This window comes from Canis lupus, chromosome 14 (assembly GCF_048164855.1).
Source record: "Canis lupus baileyi chromosome 14, mCanLup2.hap1, whole genome shotgun sequence".
Lineage (NCBI taxonomy): Eukaryota > Metazoa > Chordata > Mammalia > Carnivora > Canidae > Canis > Canis lupus.
In genome coordinates this window covers 2,191,193-2,209,432 of record NC_132851.1, presented here as the reverse complement: position 1 = coordinate 2,209,432, position 18,240 = coordinate 2,191,193, and the positions used below count along the sequence as shown (strand labels likewise).

Here is an 18,240-nt window from a genome sequence, read left to right as displayed (position 1 = left end):
ATTCTTCTCGACTCTGTTACTGCATTCTTAATTACCATTGAAATCAGTGCTTTGGAAATTTAAATACTATAAAAGTTGGGCTGATAGCTTGGTATTTGAATAAAGGGAAGAATGTTATGTGAATATGAAATGAAGCAAGTTTTGACCTTTCAGTTTTTAGTAAGCCATTACGTAAAGGCAGAGATGAAAACCCATCGTATTATGCAGTGGTTTGAAATGCTGCATTTGGTCTAATGTTCCTACTAGGCCTTGCGTGAGTACTGCATTTTACATCTTTCTGTTACAAGACTTTATCTACACCATAACAAATACGGAAGTTAAAATTAATATAACACAAAAGAGAATAGATATCAGAGAATCCAATCTACCTTAAAAAGGAAGAAGGGATGCCTGGGTGGCTCAGTGGTTTGGTGCATGCCTTCAGCCGAGGGTGTGATTCTGGGGTCCCAGGATCGAGCCCTACATCGGGCTCCCTGCATGGAGCCTGCTTCTCCCTCTGCCTGTGTCTCTGCCTCTCTCTCTGTGTTTCTCATGAGTAAATAAATAAAATTAAAAAAAAAAAGGATTATACCTGTTTAAGAGTTGGATGAAACCAGATCCACAACTGCCTGCTCTCAGAAGTGTGAACAGGGGTCCTCTCAGACTTCCAAATAAATGTGACAGGCCCCAGCATCTCTTGAGGGTATTTCTTTGCCCGATAGAGCAGGACACTACCTTGGTGCTTTCCAGACAAGCAGTGAACTGCTGCAAAAGTCAGTCCTGACATAAATAAAAACAAAATTCCATGATCCCCAGCACTGAGATGACAGTATTATCTCCAGATCACCATATTGTTACTTGTTGTCTACCTCCATGAGGGATGAGGTGCTAGTTTTGATCAATGCAAAAATGAAAGCCTGGCACACAATAAGTTCTCAATAAATAGTGAATGAATGATTTAATGAAGTTTGAGTTTCTGATCGACTGAACTCACTCTCTCAGAATAATGGCTCTCTCACTTTATACTTGACAATGTTAGAAATCACTTGAAACCACCCCACCTTCCCTAATGTTAACACACTCCTGGGAACCAGAAATGTCTCGTGCATTTTTATAAATGTTTAAATTCCAAAATGATGATGATATGAATGCTCACGATATGAATAAATATGTGAAGACTAAAACAGCACTCAACTTTGAAACAGGTTTACCTGCATCTGTGCTACACATTGGAGAAAGTGCCTTCAGTATTTCTTCCTCTTTGCCCTTCAACTCCAAACAACAATAGTAGGATAAATCCTGTACAAAGAGAGAGACATAATTAAAAACAGAAAGTGAGGGGGATCCCTGGGTGGCACAGCGGTTTGGCACCTGCCTTTGGCCCAGGGCGCGATCCTGGAGACCCGGGATCAAATTCCATGTCGGGCTCTCAGTGCATGGAGCCTGCTTCTCCCTCTGCCTATGTCTCTGCCTCTCTCTCTCTCTCTCTGTGACTATCATAAATAAATAAAAAATAAAAAAAAAAGAAAGTGACACAGGGGAAAGCTGTGAGAAGCCAAAAGCCACATCAGAAAAACTTTTAGGGTCAAAGACACACCAAGTTGCTAAAGCTGTTTATAAGTCAAAATCTGAAACCTGTCTATTCCTAGGAAATTAGCAAATATTCTTAAACCAATCTAAAGCAAAATCAAAAAGAATTTCCCTTTAAAATGCTAAGTTACTGGGTTCTTTTCAGAAAGAAAATCTGTTGGTGCACCTGGCTGGCTCAGTCAGAGCATGCTGGAGGAGCATGCAATTCTTGATCTCAGGTGGTGAGTTTGAGCCCCATGCAGGGTGGAGGGATGACAAAACTTAAAAAAAAGAGAGAGAAAGAAAATTTTATAGACAAGTTCTAAGTACAGTATAAAGACTGCTGCCTCTAAGTAAAGGATTATTCCTCCTCCAAATCTAAGGTAAGAAATCAGAATAGGATAGCAAGACAGCAATAAATTCTGTAAAGCTATGCTAAGGTTGTTCACTTTGGTTAGCTAATTCAAGACTCCAAGATTACTTAACACTGGTAGAAATATAATGTTGCAATTCATTTAGTCCATATTCCTCCAATCCTTGGTCTTAATTAGGATATTCAACTCTGACTAAACAATGCACAAGGAAAAATGAAAGTAATGAGAATAAGACCTTACCACTGTAAATAAGACAAGGAGAGATCAACCAAGCTAGTAAAATCAGTATGTTAAAGTAACAGTCACAGAAGGGAGGCTGAGCGCCAGGGGCTGGGCTGTCCCCTACTCTGCCCAATACCCCACGAGCCAGGTACTCTCTGTTGCCTTATTTGACAGATGAGGACACTGAGGCAGGGACTACTACTAAACAAAGCCATATAACTAGCAAGTGGAGAAGCCAGCATTTGAGTCGAGCTCACTGACCCCCAAACCAGCCCCTCTGCCATAGCACTTTTAAGCAATTTCAGGACACTCAGCAACTGGAACTAAAAGGCAAATCATAGCTAAGATTCCGACAAACTCAAGTTAATCAGTCCTACCACTCATACACAGAAATCTTCCCAGCAACAGCAATCCACCCTCAGCTGCCAGTGGTCAGATGAACCTCCCCCAAATTTGTACAACTGGTGACAGCGCTGAATAATGATTAATAGCCCAGACGTCCTGATGTCAGACCTGGGCTCAAATCTCAATCAACTTCATCACTTACTGGTTGTACAGCGGTGGGTAAATTACCTAATTTATCTGATCCTTGGTTTCCTCATCTGTAAAGGGGACATAATGTTAACTACTTACCTCAGTCTTGTTTTAAGGACTAAATGAGTAAACATATGGAAACCATTTAAGTGGGCCCTGGCATACAATTAAGTACTCAAAAATGTTTGTCTATTAGTTATTATTTTTATTACCTAGGGCTGATCAAGTGTAATAAAAATATCTGATAACGTCAGCAAAAATCTTGCCCAAAGTAAGATGTAACTTACATGTCTGTTTTAAAATTTGAGAGACAGCGGTGGATAGTGGAAAAAGCACAGGCCTGGGGAATTAGCTGCCCCAAAGGCTATCTCGCCACCCCAGACTGCACAACCCTGGACAAGTCACTTTATCTCTCTCAATCCCAGTTTCTACAATGTAAATAAGAGATTTTACTATATTCAATTATTTCTACTGCTGAGTCTTCAAAAGCTCTCAAATAGTTCTGGTATTTACTTCCCACCCATTAGGAAGGCTATAATCAAACAAACTGAAAATGACAAGTGTTTGGTGAGGCCACGGAGAAACTTAACCATTGCACACTGCAGGTTGGAATGAAAAAGAGTACAGTCTCTATGTAAACAGTATGTCAGTTCCTCAAACAATTAAACATAGCATTACCATGTGAAATAGCAATTTCACTTCTAAGACTATATCCCAAAGAACTGAAAAGAGACTTGAAGAGATATTTGCATACTCATGCAGGAACATTATTCACACCAGCCAGAAGGTGGAAGCAACCCAAATGTTCATTGTTGGATAAACAGATAAGCAAGATGGGGTATCACATACAATGGAGTACTATTCAGCCTCAAAAATGAGGGGAATTTTAACACAGGATACAACATGGCTGAACTGTGAAGACATTATGTAAGTGAAATAACCAGCCCAAAAGGACAAATATTGTGTGATTCTACGTTGAGGCATCTAGAATGGTCAAATTCCTAAAGATAAAAAGTAGAATGGTAGTTGCTGGGAGCAGGACAGTAGGCAATGGGGAGTTATGGTTTAATGGGAAAATGAAAAAGATCTGGAGATGGATGGTGAAAATAGTTATACAACAATGTGACTAGAGTTAATGTCACAGAACTATATACTTAAAAATAATTAAAGGGGGTACCTGGCTGGCTCAGTTAGTAGAGCATGTAACTCTTAATCTCAGAGTTGTAAGCTCAAGCTTCACGTTGGGTGTAGAGATTACTTAAAAATAAAATCTTAAAATAGAAAATAATTAAAGTGGTAAAATTTGATGTTATGTATATTTTACAATTTTTTAAAGGTTATTACATTGATTATTCTGCTATATTGCTCTCAAGAGGTATCAAAGAATACTGATACAAAGTTTTGGCTTTCAAAACTTGGCCAAGGCTTCCAGTTATGCAATGAACACGTCATGAGGATAAAAGGTACAGGATAGGGAATGTAGTCAATGATATTGTAATAGTGTTGTACAGGAACAGATGGGAGCTACACTGTGGTGAGCACAGCATAACATATAGAGAAGTTGAATCACTATGTTGTACCCCTGTGACTAATAAATATCGTGTCAACTATACCCAGATAAAAAAGTTAAAAGACAAAAACAAAAAAATTTGGCCAAGGCCATCCTGACATTGAAAGACCCTCTACAAAGATCAAATTTCTAAATATGTACTGAAAGAGAGAATGCAATTGATTTAGCAATTGGGAAAGGGGAGAGTGACAATATAAACACTATTACCAGGCTCTAAAACAAACTGTCCTTTCAAAGAATTTAATGCAAACTTCCTAGCATCCCACTGAATTGTGAACACTTAGAACAACATTTTGAACACAGCTATAAGGCACACAAATATCTGTTGTTGATGAACGATTTCTAAATGAATCAATGCTGAAGAAATCTCAAACATGACCACCAAGACCATGCAGGGCCTGGTTCCTACTTGTTTCTCCCAAACTAATCTCACCTTCATGTTATCCTAGATCTTACTCTCTTCATCTTTATCACAGTGAATTTATTTTAATTCTTCCCTCTTACCTGACTTTCTCTGCCTCCCCGACTGCCCCATTTTCTTACCCCTTGGAGCCAAGCCCAGACATCACTTCCATTTTGGCTAAACAAAAAGAAAGAGAAAACCAATTGGAAAAGCAATACCTGAAGGAGGCAACGGTTTGTCATGGCTCGGTAGCAGGCTCTGTGGCTCTTCGCTGTGGGCCTCTCCCCAAGACAGTAGCCCCACTTCTTGACCATGTGAAACCGTTTGGCATGCCAGATGTGAGTTTCTAGCCATATGTTCTTCTTTTGTCTACGGTTAAATTCTAGCACCCGATTTTTGTGACACCTTCGAGCTTTATGGCATTTATTCTTTGAATGTTCTTTTTTCTGATGTACTGCTTTCTCGGCCTGTGGTTTCAAGGAAAGAGACAGATCCTAGTTTGCAACTATCTCAAAACAAAGTTACATGTGAGTAACTCAAACAACTAACTTTAGATTAAGTGGGCTCCATAGATATGCTTAATTTTTTAACTTGGTTATCTCTCCAATGAAAGACCAGGAGAAGAGACAACAGAGTGAAGATTTCAGAGATGGCCAGACTTAGAGAGAAAGCAGAGTTCTGTCACTTACTAACTGGACAAGCTTCGTGGACTATGAGGATGAGAATATTTACAAAAGGCTCCACACAGTAACATAAGCTTACTGTGGCTATCCATATAAGAGAGCAGGAGAATAAGTCAGATGCTAGCTTTTCTGTTATTGGTTTTATTGGTTTTTTTAACCTCTGAGACTAGAGCTAAACCCAAAATAGGATGAAAAATACAAAACGAGGAAAACCTATACATTTCACGTCAGTTAGGCCTGACAGGCAAATGCCAAGCCTGATCACTGGGAAACAAACCTAACATTAAATCTAGAAAGCACAAAATTCCTGTTCAGTTTTCACTCTTAATCTCCTCCATAGCTGAGTGAAACTTTTGTGCAGGGAGGGGGGAAGAAAAACCCCAAAACTCTTCTTTAGTCTGTGGGCTCCTAAAGATAAAGACTTTGTGTTGATGAATTCTTAACCCCACTACCAGCATAGTACACAGAAAGCACTCCATGAATAACTTTTGAATCAACTAGCAAAGACATGGGTAGCTTACACAATCTGAGAATGCCTAAGCCAAGAGTTTTGGTGAAGCCAAAAACAATTAGACTTGAACAAAAATTAAATCCAAGTTTCAAGTTTTCAACGTTGAAAAAGTCAAAAGGCACATACTAGGCATTGATTTTTTTTTTTTTTTCTTAACCTTCCAACTTCAAGCTGGCCACAGCCCCAAAATACAGAGCTAAAATCACTCATGTAGTAAGGTCAGGATTTTATTTTAAATCTGGCAGGGGAATTCAACTATTTAATGCCATTAAAAGAAAGAGCTTCTAACCTGAAACTAATAAAAAAAAAAAAGAAGAAGAAAGTAGGAAAAAAAGGGTGGGGGGGCTTCCAAACACTGTATGACTGTATGTAATATCCAACTGTCTGCTAATTACATAGCAAGAGGGGAGGTGGGGGGAATCATAAGTAAACCAAAAAATATGCAAAATGATCACAATGCTTTTGGTTTACATTTTAATTCTATCAGGTTAACACTTCTTAATTTCTTTTAGAAACTAACTTAAATATTTACGCTCATACCTCTTTCTGGGCAATCTCCTGCAACCGCCTGGGAAGGCGCTTGACATTGTGGCTCATGGCTCTCCGTCTCATGTGCCGGGGCAGTGTCTGGAAAACCAGCGAATTAGAAGACTTCTGGGTCACTGCTTTCAACATAGCACTGATTTCAGCAGCTCGGGCCTGAGCAAAAGTAGAAGCTGTCAACAAACACAGCACCATCATTAAAGACAAGTCTTGAATCCATACTTCTGGCAGATTTTAGAAGGAAGACAGATTTGAAGTACACGATCTTACAACCCACTCACCACCCAAACCACAAATGAGATTAATACCAAGGGGTAGTTATTGCTGTATTATAAGATTATGAAATTATTCTGTTTCTACTTCCCTTTTCCACAAAGATTCAGTATTACGTTTCTAATCAGAAAAAAGAGGTCTACATGCAATATAATCACAGCCATTTGTAAGTGCAACAATCACACAAGAAAACATTGTTAAACAATGTTTAACAAACATTGTTAGAACAAAGATTTTAACAATGGTTGTGACTTCAAGCATTTTTTTTTTACTATTTTCTGCTTTTCCCAAATATGTAGCCATAACTATTATTTGTTTTCCTTATTGAAAGATGAAAATTTTTTGAAAGTATAAACAGACACAGAAACTAGAAGGCACACCTAAAGAATAGAAGGTAATGGGGATAGCAGGGTGACAGGAGACAAGATCTGAAGGGGCCTGGAGACAGGTATTTAAAGATCTTAGTTACCCTCAGAGTGTGTTAAATTTGATTTCACCTTTGGAGAATGTGTGCAAAGGAGTGTAGGTAGCATTTCATATTTCAAAAAGGGGGTGGGGGAAGGGCAAAGAAGATTTTAGGACAAAAAGGAACAGTTCACAGAGAAGAACTTATAAGAAGATGAAGAGGAAAAAAAAAAGAGAAACTCAAGAGGGAAAAGCCCCAGGAAGTCAGGCCCCAGGAAGTCGAAGTCCAGGCTGGAGGGGAGAAGAGCTCAACACGGAAAGAGAGGAGAGAGACAGGAAGGCATGGCCAAGACAGAGAGTGCTGGAAATCTGGCTGCGTTAAACAGACAGCTCATCATATGATCAAGCTTCACTTCTTCCCAAACACCTACCAGTGATATACTTGGGAATCTCCTGAGACGTGCCCTCGGGACCTGCTTTCCATCCTCCCTTTTTTTTAAACATTATTTTGGAGGAAGTCTGTTCATTCACATCAGGATCAACTGGGGAATGGTAGGTCATTTTGGTTTGCCGCTGTCGTGAAGTTCCAGGAAAAGGGTCTAGTTTATTTTCAAAAAGAAAACGAAAAGAAATATGTCAGGCCTAACAAAGATATGGATTACAGTGGAAAACACCGTTTGCTGAGGGGCAACACTAACATGTTTTTAATTCTACAATCACCCGTAAGGTGGCTATTACTACCTTCCCTTTAAATAGGAGGGAATCAATTCGGGTAGGAAGGTGAATTACCACGTGACATAGTTAGCAGGCAGCACACTGGCTAACCTTGTCAGCATGATAAACTAACCCTGAACATAACTGATATAAGGGCTCTTTTGTCCAAATAGTACAAAATAGATTTTAAATCTTTTCTTTTTAAAGATTTATTTTTATTTATGATAGACATAGAGAGAGAGAGGCAGAGAGAGAAGCAGGCTCCATGCCGGGAGCCCGACGTGGGACCTGATCCTGGGACTCCAGGATCGTGCCCTGGGCCAAAGGCAGGTGCGAAACCGCTGAGCCACCCAAGGATCCCCTAGATTTTTTTTTTTTTTTAATTTATGATAGTCACACGGGGGGGGGGGGGGCAGAGACAGGCAGAGGGAGAAGCAGGCTCCATGCACCAGGAGCCCGACGTGGGATTCGATCCCGGGTCTCCAGGATCGTGCCCTGGGCCAAAGGCAGGCGCCAAACCGCTGTGCCACCCAGGGATCCCGGATCCCCTAGATTTTAAATCTAAACTCCCGGGACACCTGGGTGGCACAGTGGTTGAGCATCTGCCTTTGGCTCAGGTCGTGATCCCGGAGTCCTGGGACCTCCTCCCAGCAAGGAGCCTGCTTCTCCCTCTGCCTATGTCCCTGCCTCTCTCTCTGTGTCTCTCATGAATAGATAAAAAAAATCTTTTTTTTTTTAAAAAAAAGGGAGATACAATAAACACATTGTATTTCTTTTAGGAAATAAAGAATGTAATTTAATAATAACTATGTTAATAGAGATATAATATATCTGCTCTACGTACAGCCAATTCTTTTTTTTTTTTTTTTGAAGATTTTATTCATTTATTCATGATAGACACACAGAGAGAGAGGCAGAGACACAGGCAGAGGGAGAAGCAGGCTCCATGCACCGGGAGCCCGATGTGGGACTCGATCCCGGGTCTCCAGGATCGCGCCCTGGGTCGAAGGCAGGCGCCAAACCGCTGCACCACTTATTCCCAGTAGTTATGCTCTGTAAAGTCACGACAAACCCTGAGTTAGCAAATACTGAACCACTGTTCCTAGAGAAAATACACACACACACACACACACACACCCCCCTATCACACTGACTGCAATCTCAAATCATAAAAACAATCTCAATCATAAAAACAACTCATCTTGGTACACTGTTTCCTTTTTTTACAAAGGAAAAAAATGGATTCAGAAGTGTTAAGTGATCTGCCTGCGGCTGCCCACAACTGGAACTCAATCCCTAGCTGGAGAGGGAGCTTCCTGGGCTCTGCTGCACTGCCCCACTATAGTCTCTACCTCCACCCTCTGGTCACTCTGTAAGAAAGCTGAAGCAAGGGCAGCCAGGTTGCTCAGTGGTTTAGCACTGCCTTCAGCCAGGGTATGATCCTGGAGACCTGGGATTGAGTCCCATGTGTGGAGCCTGCTTCTCCCTCTGCCTGTGTCTGTGCCTCTCCTTCTCTGTGTCTCTCATGAATAAATAAATAAAATCTTTAAAAAAAAAAAAAATAGCAGCAAGCTGAAGCAAGGAGGCAGCTGGGAACCTCAGTTAAGAATGTCCATGTGCAGTGACTCCAATTTTTTCCCTCTCTTTTTGCAAGCCCATGAATGACCACCAAAGTACCATGAGTATTAATTTGGGGGTAACAAATAAATTTAGCAACTAGGTGAATTTGCAAATACAAAATTTGTGAATAATGAAGGTCAACTGCATCTGTTTTTAATGCAGGTCATTTACTATTTAAATAATAACTAACAATGGGGAGTCTGGGTGGCTCAGTCAGTTAAGCATCTACCTTCAGGTCAGGTCATGATCCTAGGGTCCTGGGACTGAGCCCCATATAGGGCTCCCTGCTCAGTGGGGAGCCTGCTTCGGCCTCTCTCTCTCCCTCTGCCCCTCCCCCCGTTCGTGCTTTTTCTGTCTCTTTCAAATAAATAAATAAACAATCTTAAAAGAAAAAAAAAAAAGAGCTGACTAAAGCATTTTGCTCCAAATAGAATAGAAAGAATATCCTGTGTATCTTACCTTGTTTTTGAGCTTGGAAAGGTCTCCCACCTCCATTATGGTACTCTATGCCCCTATCGGCCACAAAGCCAGAAGATAAAGTAACATTTGTGGGCTGGTTTCTCATTTTCTTAGCATGTTTTCTTTCTTTTGCATTAGACATTTCTGAAAAGGAAGAATAAATTTAGTACAAGCAAAGAGAACTTCCATGCAAAATAAAAATACACTTAGTAAATAAATATTCCCGTAACTCAAAATTTGATTCTTTAATATAACCAATCTTCATTTATTATAGGTGGATTGATGATATCAAAATGTTATCACAATACTGACCTACAGAGATTTATCACCAGGGGTATTTCTAGGGGAGCCATGAATGGTATTGGCACCAAAAACCCAATTCAATAGGAAAAAAAATAATTATATTAATGGAAGAGACCATTATTAGTATATTCTAGATTACACTGCCAGATAATTCAATCATATCCCAATGATGACACTGAACAGTCTATTGAAAGAATGAAAAATGAGGTATAAGATCTCTCTGCCATAGAAAAAAATTCTTAGGTGAAACAAGAGCCACGTGAATCAATGAAATATAGTACACACTATTCTGATATAGCCTCTACAAAAACTGAACATAAATTACTGATGCCACCAAAATGAGGCCAGCTGTACCTTTAATTTATAACAGCAAAAAATTTCAATTTGAAATAAGGAATAAGGATAAAGGACAAAACCCCTGAGGGAACTTGACAGATTTACTCAGTAGTTCTCAACTTTCAAACTCAACATCTCCCCCCCTTTTTTTTAATGATTTATTTTTTTATAAAAGAGAGAGAAAAAGAGCAGTAGGGAACAGGCAGAGAGAGGGGTAGAGAGAGTCTTAAGCCTACTCCCCAGACTGTGGAATCGGACTTGGGACTCAATCTCATGACCACGATCATAACTTGAGCTGAAATCAAGAGTCAGACACAACCAACTGAGCCAACCAGGCTCCCCTCCTCTTTTTTTTCCAGAATGGTTTGAAACACCTGTTTTCTTTTTTGAAATGAAATTCATTAATTACATAACCTACTGGACATATGCCTTTTACACACACACACATATATATATATATACCCTAACTATAATGTAAAGGGAGGACTAAGAACTAATTTTTTTTTTTTTAATTTTTATTTATTTATGATAGTCACAGAGAGAGAGAGAGGCAGAGACACAGGCAGAGGGAGAAGCAGGCTCCATGCACCGGGAGCCCGATGTGGGATTCGATCCCGGGTCTCCAGGATCGCGCCCTGGGCCAAAGGCAGGCGCCAAACCGCTGCGCCACCCAGGGATCCCTTAATAAAATAATATGTACTTTCTGTATTATTTAAGTATTTCACCACTACTGAGTGACAATATGTAATAAAGAGATATTCTGAGCTCAGGGGTATAATCACCACAACACAGGCACCAATACACCATTGGCACAATTTGTAAAGCTGGGGAAGAGGCCTAGAAGCCTCCATGCAATAGTCATTAACTCTTTTTTTTACTGACTAGGGAAATCTGAAGAGTCCTGTGCAAAGGAAGGAAGCTCAGAGTAGCAGAGCCAAGCCGTTCTCATAGCACTTCTCAAAGCATACCACAACTGCAATAGGTACAAAGGCAAAGTAATACAGGTGTGTTGACCTGTGCCTCAAAGAGAAAGTAGCAATGCCACTGGTGACACAATTTTCCAAACTAGTGAATACCCCTTGGTAAAGTAGCAAAAAGGGCGGGGGGTGGGGGTGGGGGTGGTGGTGATGGTGGAGTATGATCTTGTTTTGATTTACTGCATTCCTGGAAAACTCAGTGTATATTAAAACCATGTAACCAATATTTTGTGCTTTTATGTAAAACAGAGATTGGGCTACTGTGGGACTTTCTTGCACACTCCAGGATGTCTAACATCCCTGGTCCCTGCGTGGTAAATGCCAGCAGCATTACCCTAATCATTATGCCAACCCAAAACACCTGCACAAACTTACAGACTGTCACATCAAGATTCATACCACCCCCACTGAATGCCACTGAATTAACTACTACCCATTCACTTACCTCTTTCCCAATGGAAGCCTCCATTCAAAATTAAGAGTAACCAATGTTATGTAGAATTTAAGACTCCTTCCTTTGGAGTTAGAAAGATCTGGATCAAATACCTCCCTTAACACTTTTTAGTTATATAATTGTAGGGAAAAAGCATAGGTTGCTCTGAGAATAAAGTAATGTATACAACGTACTGACATGGTGCTTTGCAAAAACTGTGGGCTTGATTTACGGTAATTATTCACGGAGTGAGAAAAGTGAGAAGATAAAACTGAGACAGCTAGATGAGGCCAGACTGAAATAACAGAGATTATGTCATTTTACTTTCTCATTCCATTCGGCTTTCTCCTAAATGAAAGACAACCACATGTACACCCAAAACCATTTTTCAAAATTTTAAAAAAGATTTTATTTATTTATTTATGAGAGACACAGAGAGGCAGAGACATAGGCAGAGGGAGAAGCAGGCTCCATGCAGGGAGCCTGATGTGGGACTCGATCCCAGACTCCAGGATCACGCCCTGAGCCTAAGGCAGACCCTCAACCACTGAGCCACCCAGGCATCCCACCATTTTTCAAATTAAAAAATATGTAGGAAGTAAATGAAGTTCTGCAGAATCAGTCAGCTGGTGAATGACATGGTTCAGATCAGTCGGCATTAAGAATCACTCAGAATGATTTTATAAAACCATTTAGTTCACCTACTATTATCTGAATTAAAACTTATCCAGCAAGACAGCTCTCTCTTGGGAGTAGACCTGGGAACCCTGGTCTATTCAGCACTAAAATAGTCCAGGAACAGGCTGGGACTCGGGGATTGCAGTAGGCTTTGATATCAGACTAAAAAATTAGCAGGTCAAACTAGCAGTGGTCCTCAAACAGTTCTAACAGCAATAGAGAATATAAAGTAAATCCTAATGAAGTCCACATTGGGCTCCCCGTGGGGAGCCTGCTTCTCCCTCTGCCTATGTCTCTGCCTCATGAAGAAAAAAGGCGGGGGGGATGTGGAACCAGAGGTAAAGTCAATGAGAAAATAGGATTTCAGTTGGTTGGTATTTGAATAGGGAAGGAGTTCAGGAATCTTCTGTGTGAATTCCGGAGTGAGGACTCTGGACAACTTGAGTGGGATGAGAGAGTAGGAGAGGATAAAACTGAGTAGGCCAGGGAAAACAGACTGGAAGTTCCATTTTATTCCATGCTTGAAGCCCTGAACCAATGAAAAAAGCTCTGAAGGCTCTTGAGCAGGAAGTAGAAAAACCAAACCTTAATAGTATGTAGGACAGAAGAAGAGCAATCAAGAGGATTTTCTTACATTCCGTTTTAGAAGCAGGGCAGGACAGGGATCTTACCTGTCTGTCTGTGGTACCTCTAGCACCTAGCAGGGTGCCTTGCACCAAGAAGGGTTCAATGCATTTGTTGAATGTAAACTGGCACGCCCAAGTGTTTATAATGCATGTATTAACAGAATAAGAAGTATCTGGCCAGGCACCACACCTTCTGACATGGCATGACTATCTGCCCAGAGACGAGCTTATCTTATTTTGAAATCAGATCCCAGTCACTCGGGCTCGGCTCAGATCGAAAGCGAACGCGTGGAGAGCGCTCGGAAAGCGCTAGGAGCGCTCGAGAATGGAACACGGGAGGGCGGCCGGTGAAGCACGCCCCGATCTCAGCGGGGTCCCCTCGATGACCCTACTCGTTCCTTCGGAGCGGCTGCAGGTCAGGGGGAAGCCCATTCCCCGGCAGCACCTGCCCGGCGGGCCCAGGCGCAGGCGGCCCGGAGAGAAGGCGTCAGCCGGGCCTGGGCTCAGGGCTGACCCGGAGGAGGGCCGGGCCCGTGCGCGGGCGCTTAGCGGGGAGCCTCACGCACACCCCCCCAAACTCCCGCGGACCCTGGGGAACACCAGCCTCTCACGACCTACCTCCGGAGACTCTGTGGGAGGAATCCAGGGCTCCCGGGTCAGAACGACAGGCCTCCGCGACCGTCGACTCCGCGGAGACGCGCGAGGCGACCCAGCTGTAGGGCGCATGCGCCAGTGCAGTCGCGGCCTCCACGTGGCCGGGAACCGCGCGGAGACTACAACTCCCAGAATGCCGAGCGAACTCGCCTCGGGAGAAGAGTTACCGCCGGGACCGGTCCCTGGGCTGCTTAGTCTGGTGACGCACTGGCAGAGGCAGTGGACGGGATTGTTCTCCTGGAGGGGAAGCAAGATAAAAGGGTTAGCCATGGCGTCTCTGATCAGAAAGGTGATCAGCACTGCGAAAGCTCCAGGGGCCATTGGTCCTTACAGGTAACGAGGCGTCAGGGAGCGCGGACGGTCTCTGGACGAGTGGGGTCGGGAGTCCCGGGCTGAAGCCCCTCGGGGTCAGAGCTGGGGCAGGCCTCAGGCTTCATCGGGTCCAGCCTCCTGTTCAACACGCGGAGCCCAGGACGCTGGACCTGGGAAAGGGGCAAAGCACCCTTGAGACCCATAGGGCGCCAGGAGTCCCAGTGGCTGCGGGAGCCCGTGCCCTCGGGGACTCTGCCCCGCCCCGGAGGCCAGCGCGCGGCGCCGGCAGAGCGGTCAGGTTTGGGGTTCTTGGTGACCATTGTAGCATCTGTAATTCACATACCAGTAAAATTCACCCCTTTGAAGTGTACGATTCAGTGATTTTATATCATACTCACCTAGTGCAGCCATCACTGATTAGGTTTTGGAATATAGGCGAGGTTTGGTGGGGTGAGGTCCGGAGCCCACGACCAAGGATGAACTCTGGAGACGTCTTCCGTTCAAAATGGTGGTTTTATTGAAGGCCGGGGACAGGACCTGTGGGCGGGAGGAGCCGCCGCCCCGGGCCGGTGCAGGGCGGGAAGGGCGGCTCGTTGCCCACCCGGGAGTCGCGAGGGGGCTGGCGGTAGCGTAGGCTCTCGGGCATTTTGGAAGCAAGGTGTCCAGGACCTCGAGGGGGCTGGCTGTGGTGCTGGGGAAAGGTCACCTGTTACCGACCAGTAAAACCGGAGTCGTGAGACCCTCCGGATGTGTATCGGTGGGCCATGTGCCTGGGGGATGGTCGCCAACACGTATCTTGGGGGTTTAGAGAGAAAGGGAAATTTCTAAAGGAATTTTTATATGTTAAAGTAGACTCACAGGCTCCCAAGGGTCAGACTAGGATTGCCAAAAGGCAAAAGCCTTTAGCAAAGTATCAACATCAAGGCAGTTGAGTCCATAGAGGAAGGTCCCTCTGCCTGTTTCAAGGGCTTGTCCCAGGCCTGTGCCTTGACCTCAGCCCTGTGTTTTCATCAATCACCACTATATAATCTCAGAATATTTTAATCACCTCCAAAAGAAACCCCATATCCATTAGCTGTCACTCCTCATTCTTTTCCCCTAACTCCTAGCAACCACTAATCTGTTTTCTGTGGATTTGCCTGTCCTAGACTTTTCCTGTAAATGGAATCCTTACAATATGGTCCTTTGTGACCAACTTCTTCCACTTAGCATAATGTTTGATCTAACCCTCTCTTAATTCAAAGGAGTACCCTTTGAATGAGTACCCCATGAACAGATGTGGGTGCTCATCTGGAGAGAGCTGAATTCTTTTCACAGGAATGCTAAGCAAATACGTACTTATCTACCCAAGACACTGATTTGTACAACTCGTATAGAAATGCCTTGGGATGATTATGAATTCTTTGTCCATGCTCATTTCCCACAAATAAAGTCAGATACAAATCACAACAAAAATCATTTGCTAAGATTGTCTCAAAATGCTCTAGCTAAATATATATATACGGTATATATATGTATACGGTCGGGATCCCTGGGTGGCGCATCGGTTTGGCGCCTGCCTTTGGCCCAGGGCGCAATCCTGGAGACCCGGGATCGAAGCCCATGTCGGGCTCCCGGTGCATGGAGCCTGCTTCTCCCTCTGCCTGTGTCTCTGCCTCTCTCTCTCTCTCTCTCTCTCTCTCTCTGTGACTATCATAAATAAATTTTAAAAAATAATTAAAAAAATAAAAATAAATGTATATTGTCTACCCTGTGTACATGCCTTTCCATTTGTCAGAAGTGCTGCTAATATGAAAGGTTAAGGGATCCCTGGGTGGCGCAGCGGTTTGGCGCCTGCCTTTGGCCCGGGGCGTGATCCTGGAGACCCGGGATCGAATCCCACGTCGGGCTCCCGGTGCATGGAGCCTGCTTCTCCCTCTGCCTGTGTCTCTGCCTCTCTCTCTCTCTCTCTCTCTCTGTGACTATCATGAATAAATAAATAAAATCTTTAAAAAAAAAAAAAAAAGAAAGGTTAATTTCTTTCCTAATCAAACTTTCATTTTCATTTTCTTTTCTTTTCTTTTTTTTTTTTTTTTTAAGATTTTAGTTATTGGGCAGCCCCAGTGGCTCAGCGGTTTGGTGCCTGCCTTCAGCCCAGGGCATGATCCTGGGGACCCAGGATCGAGTCCCACGTCGGGCTCCCTGCATGGAGCCTGCTTCTCCCTCAGCCTGTGTCTCTGCCTCTCTCTCTCACCAATTAGTCTCTCTGTGACTGTCATGAATAAATAACTAGGAAGTTGTTACAGTTGGCTCAGAACCGAAGGTCTGCTCTCTTTGTGAACAGTAAGAAGTTTCTTTGTTTTATAAAGTTGATATTTTTTTCTCCTTCATGTAATCAGAATATTGATGTCATATTTGCTGACATTTATTGATGCTCACTCAGCACAAGGCACCGTTCTAGATAGTTTATGTGCACAGCTATTATGACAGTGCGTACTTTTCAGATGAAGAAACTGATATACACGTGGTTAAATAATTTGCCCAAGGTCAGCCACACGGTGGGATGTGATAGAATTTGAACTTAGGCAGAGCTTCAGAGCTCAGTCTTCTGATTTAGTTTGCTCTCTCCTGCCATGAAAGAACTGAAAGAGAATTGAGAAAGAAATCATTCCCTTACTGTGATTCAGTTTGCTTATGACCTACACTTTGGGAAACCCTGGTTCAGAGTTGGACTTTGAATTTTTGTTTTGCGTCTTGCTAGAAATTAGCTTTTAGCAAGGCCTGGATTGTGATCATTCCCAATGCAAAACTGAAGACTATAAACTTTATTTTGTATGCACCAAGGAGCCTTCAAAGTTTTGGAAGAGGAAGTGACATGACCAGATTTCTTTTAAGAGGATTCTGATGATTATTTGGAGAAGACATTAATATTTAAGGGGGTATTATATTAAAAGTAAAAATCCTTGATCTTTTTCCTCCTCTGCCCTGATCCCTCTCCCTCAGTCATTCTGTGATTTTACTTCAGAGCAAAAGCAACACTTACCAGAAACAAACACAAAGTGGTTTATAGAGCCTAGATAATATACTTCCTCAAGTGTACACTTTATTCAAGAAAACAAAATATAATAATAATAATAAAAATAAAAATAAAGAAAACAAGCATGACAGTAATATTCCTGTTTGACTCAGAGTCAACTCTCTTTGTAAAGCTACAAGAAAAAAGGAAGAGAATCAAATGAATATACCAATATGATAAAAGACAAAACATCAACCAGCTTCATTGTGTGCAGACTTTCCAGGACATTGTCCTCTTCTGCTTTTTTGTATCCAGAGATCATACAAGGCCACTAAAAATGGTGCTGATTTTCAATATTTTATCTTGAAGAAAAACTACACCCCAACTAATCAGTTATATCCTGATAAGTTTAATTGGACATGTTTTGAAAACCATTTGGAAACAAATTTTTGTGCATGGAGTTTGTAGTGAGCACAGTTTTTGAAAATTCTGGGTCTTTTCCAGCAAGAAGTCAAATGTGTTGAACTTTCAGTCCCTGGCATTGTGATACATGGGGTGTTGTCACCAATTAGCTAATCAGCTCAGCACATTTCAGGAATACCCTGGGATGGAACCTTGAGAGATTTCAACATCACATTGCATTGCTGTGCATTTTGCTAGCACACCACCTAAATAGTCATGAAATTTGTAAGTAATAGTCCACTCATAGATTACAATATGAGAATTATTACTAAGATGCTTTTGAAAGTGTTATTACCCTTTGACCGGAAATAGAACAATCCACTTTTACATTTTCTGGAGTCTAATGACTTGTCTATGGAGAGAGTAGGATGCTTATGATCAGGAAGGGTCAACTAATTATTTTTGTGAACAGTCTCTTTACTAATCTGTATGAGATAACTCACATAGGTCAGATAGTCTTAGACGTCTGTTGATTTTCTGAGAACAAATGAATTCCTTTTTACTATCAAAAATTTCTTGGCCAATGATAACGCATATGAGTTTAAACTATGTTTCATATACAGAAAGAGTTAAAATTACTTTCCAAAAGGGCTTTAGGGTAGCCT

The 18,240-nt window shown here is 42.3% G+C and overlaps 2 protein-coding genes across 7 annotated transcripts in view; one reads left to right on the top strand and one right to left on the bottom strand.

Moving 5' to 3' along the window:
- The window catches only part of POP1 (POP1 homolog, ribonuclease P/MRP subunit), a 40,854-nt gene extending 26,827 nt beyond the window's left edge, over nt 1–14,027 (bottom strand). Inside the window, exons 1-7 of one of the 4 annotated variants that reach the window (XM_072773953.1) lie at nt 13,831–14,027; nt 9,860–10,003; nt 7,498–7,665; nt 6,386–6,561; nt 4,870–5,118; nt 1,191–1,278; nt 572–759 (exon numbers count right to left, since the gene is read on the bottom strand). In XM_072773953.1, coding sequence (XP_072630054.1) covers nt 572–759; nt 1,191–1,278; nt 4,870–5,118; nt 6,386–6,561; nt 7,498–7,665; nt 9,860–10,001 — 1,011 coding nt within the window. In that variant the 5' untranslated portion in view covers nt 10,002–10,003; nt 13,831–14,027. The remainder of the gene's footprint in view (nt 1–571; nt 760–1,190; nt 1,279–4,869; nt 5,119–6,385; nt 6,562–7,497; nt 7,666–9,859; nt 10,004–13,830) is intronic. The other 3 variants (XM_072773952.1, XM_072773949.1, XM_072773950.1) reach the window with 3 other exon arrangements.
- Nucleotides 13,982–18,240, top strand: part of RIDA (reactive intermediate imine deaminase A) — a 38,154-nt gene continuing 33,895 nt past the window's right edge. Inside the window, exon 1 of one of the 3 annotated variants that reach the window (XM_072773956.1) lies at nt 13,982–14,199. In XM_072773956.1, the coding sequence (XP_072630057.1) occupies nt 14,000–14,199 (200 nt within the window). In that variant the 5' untranslated portion in view covers nt 13,982–13,999. The remainder of the gene's footprint in view (nt 14,200–18,240) is intronic. The other 2 variants (XM_072773955.1, XM_072773957.1) reach the window with 2 other exon arrangements.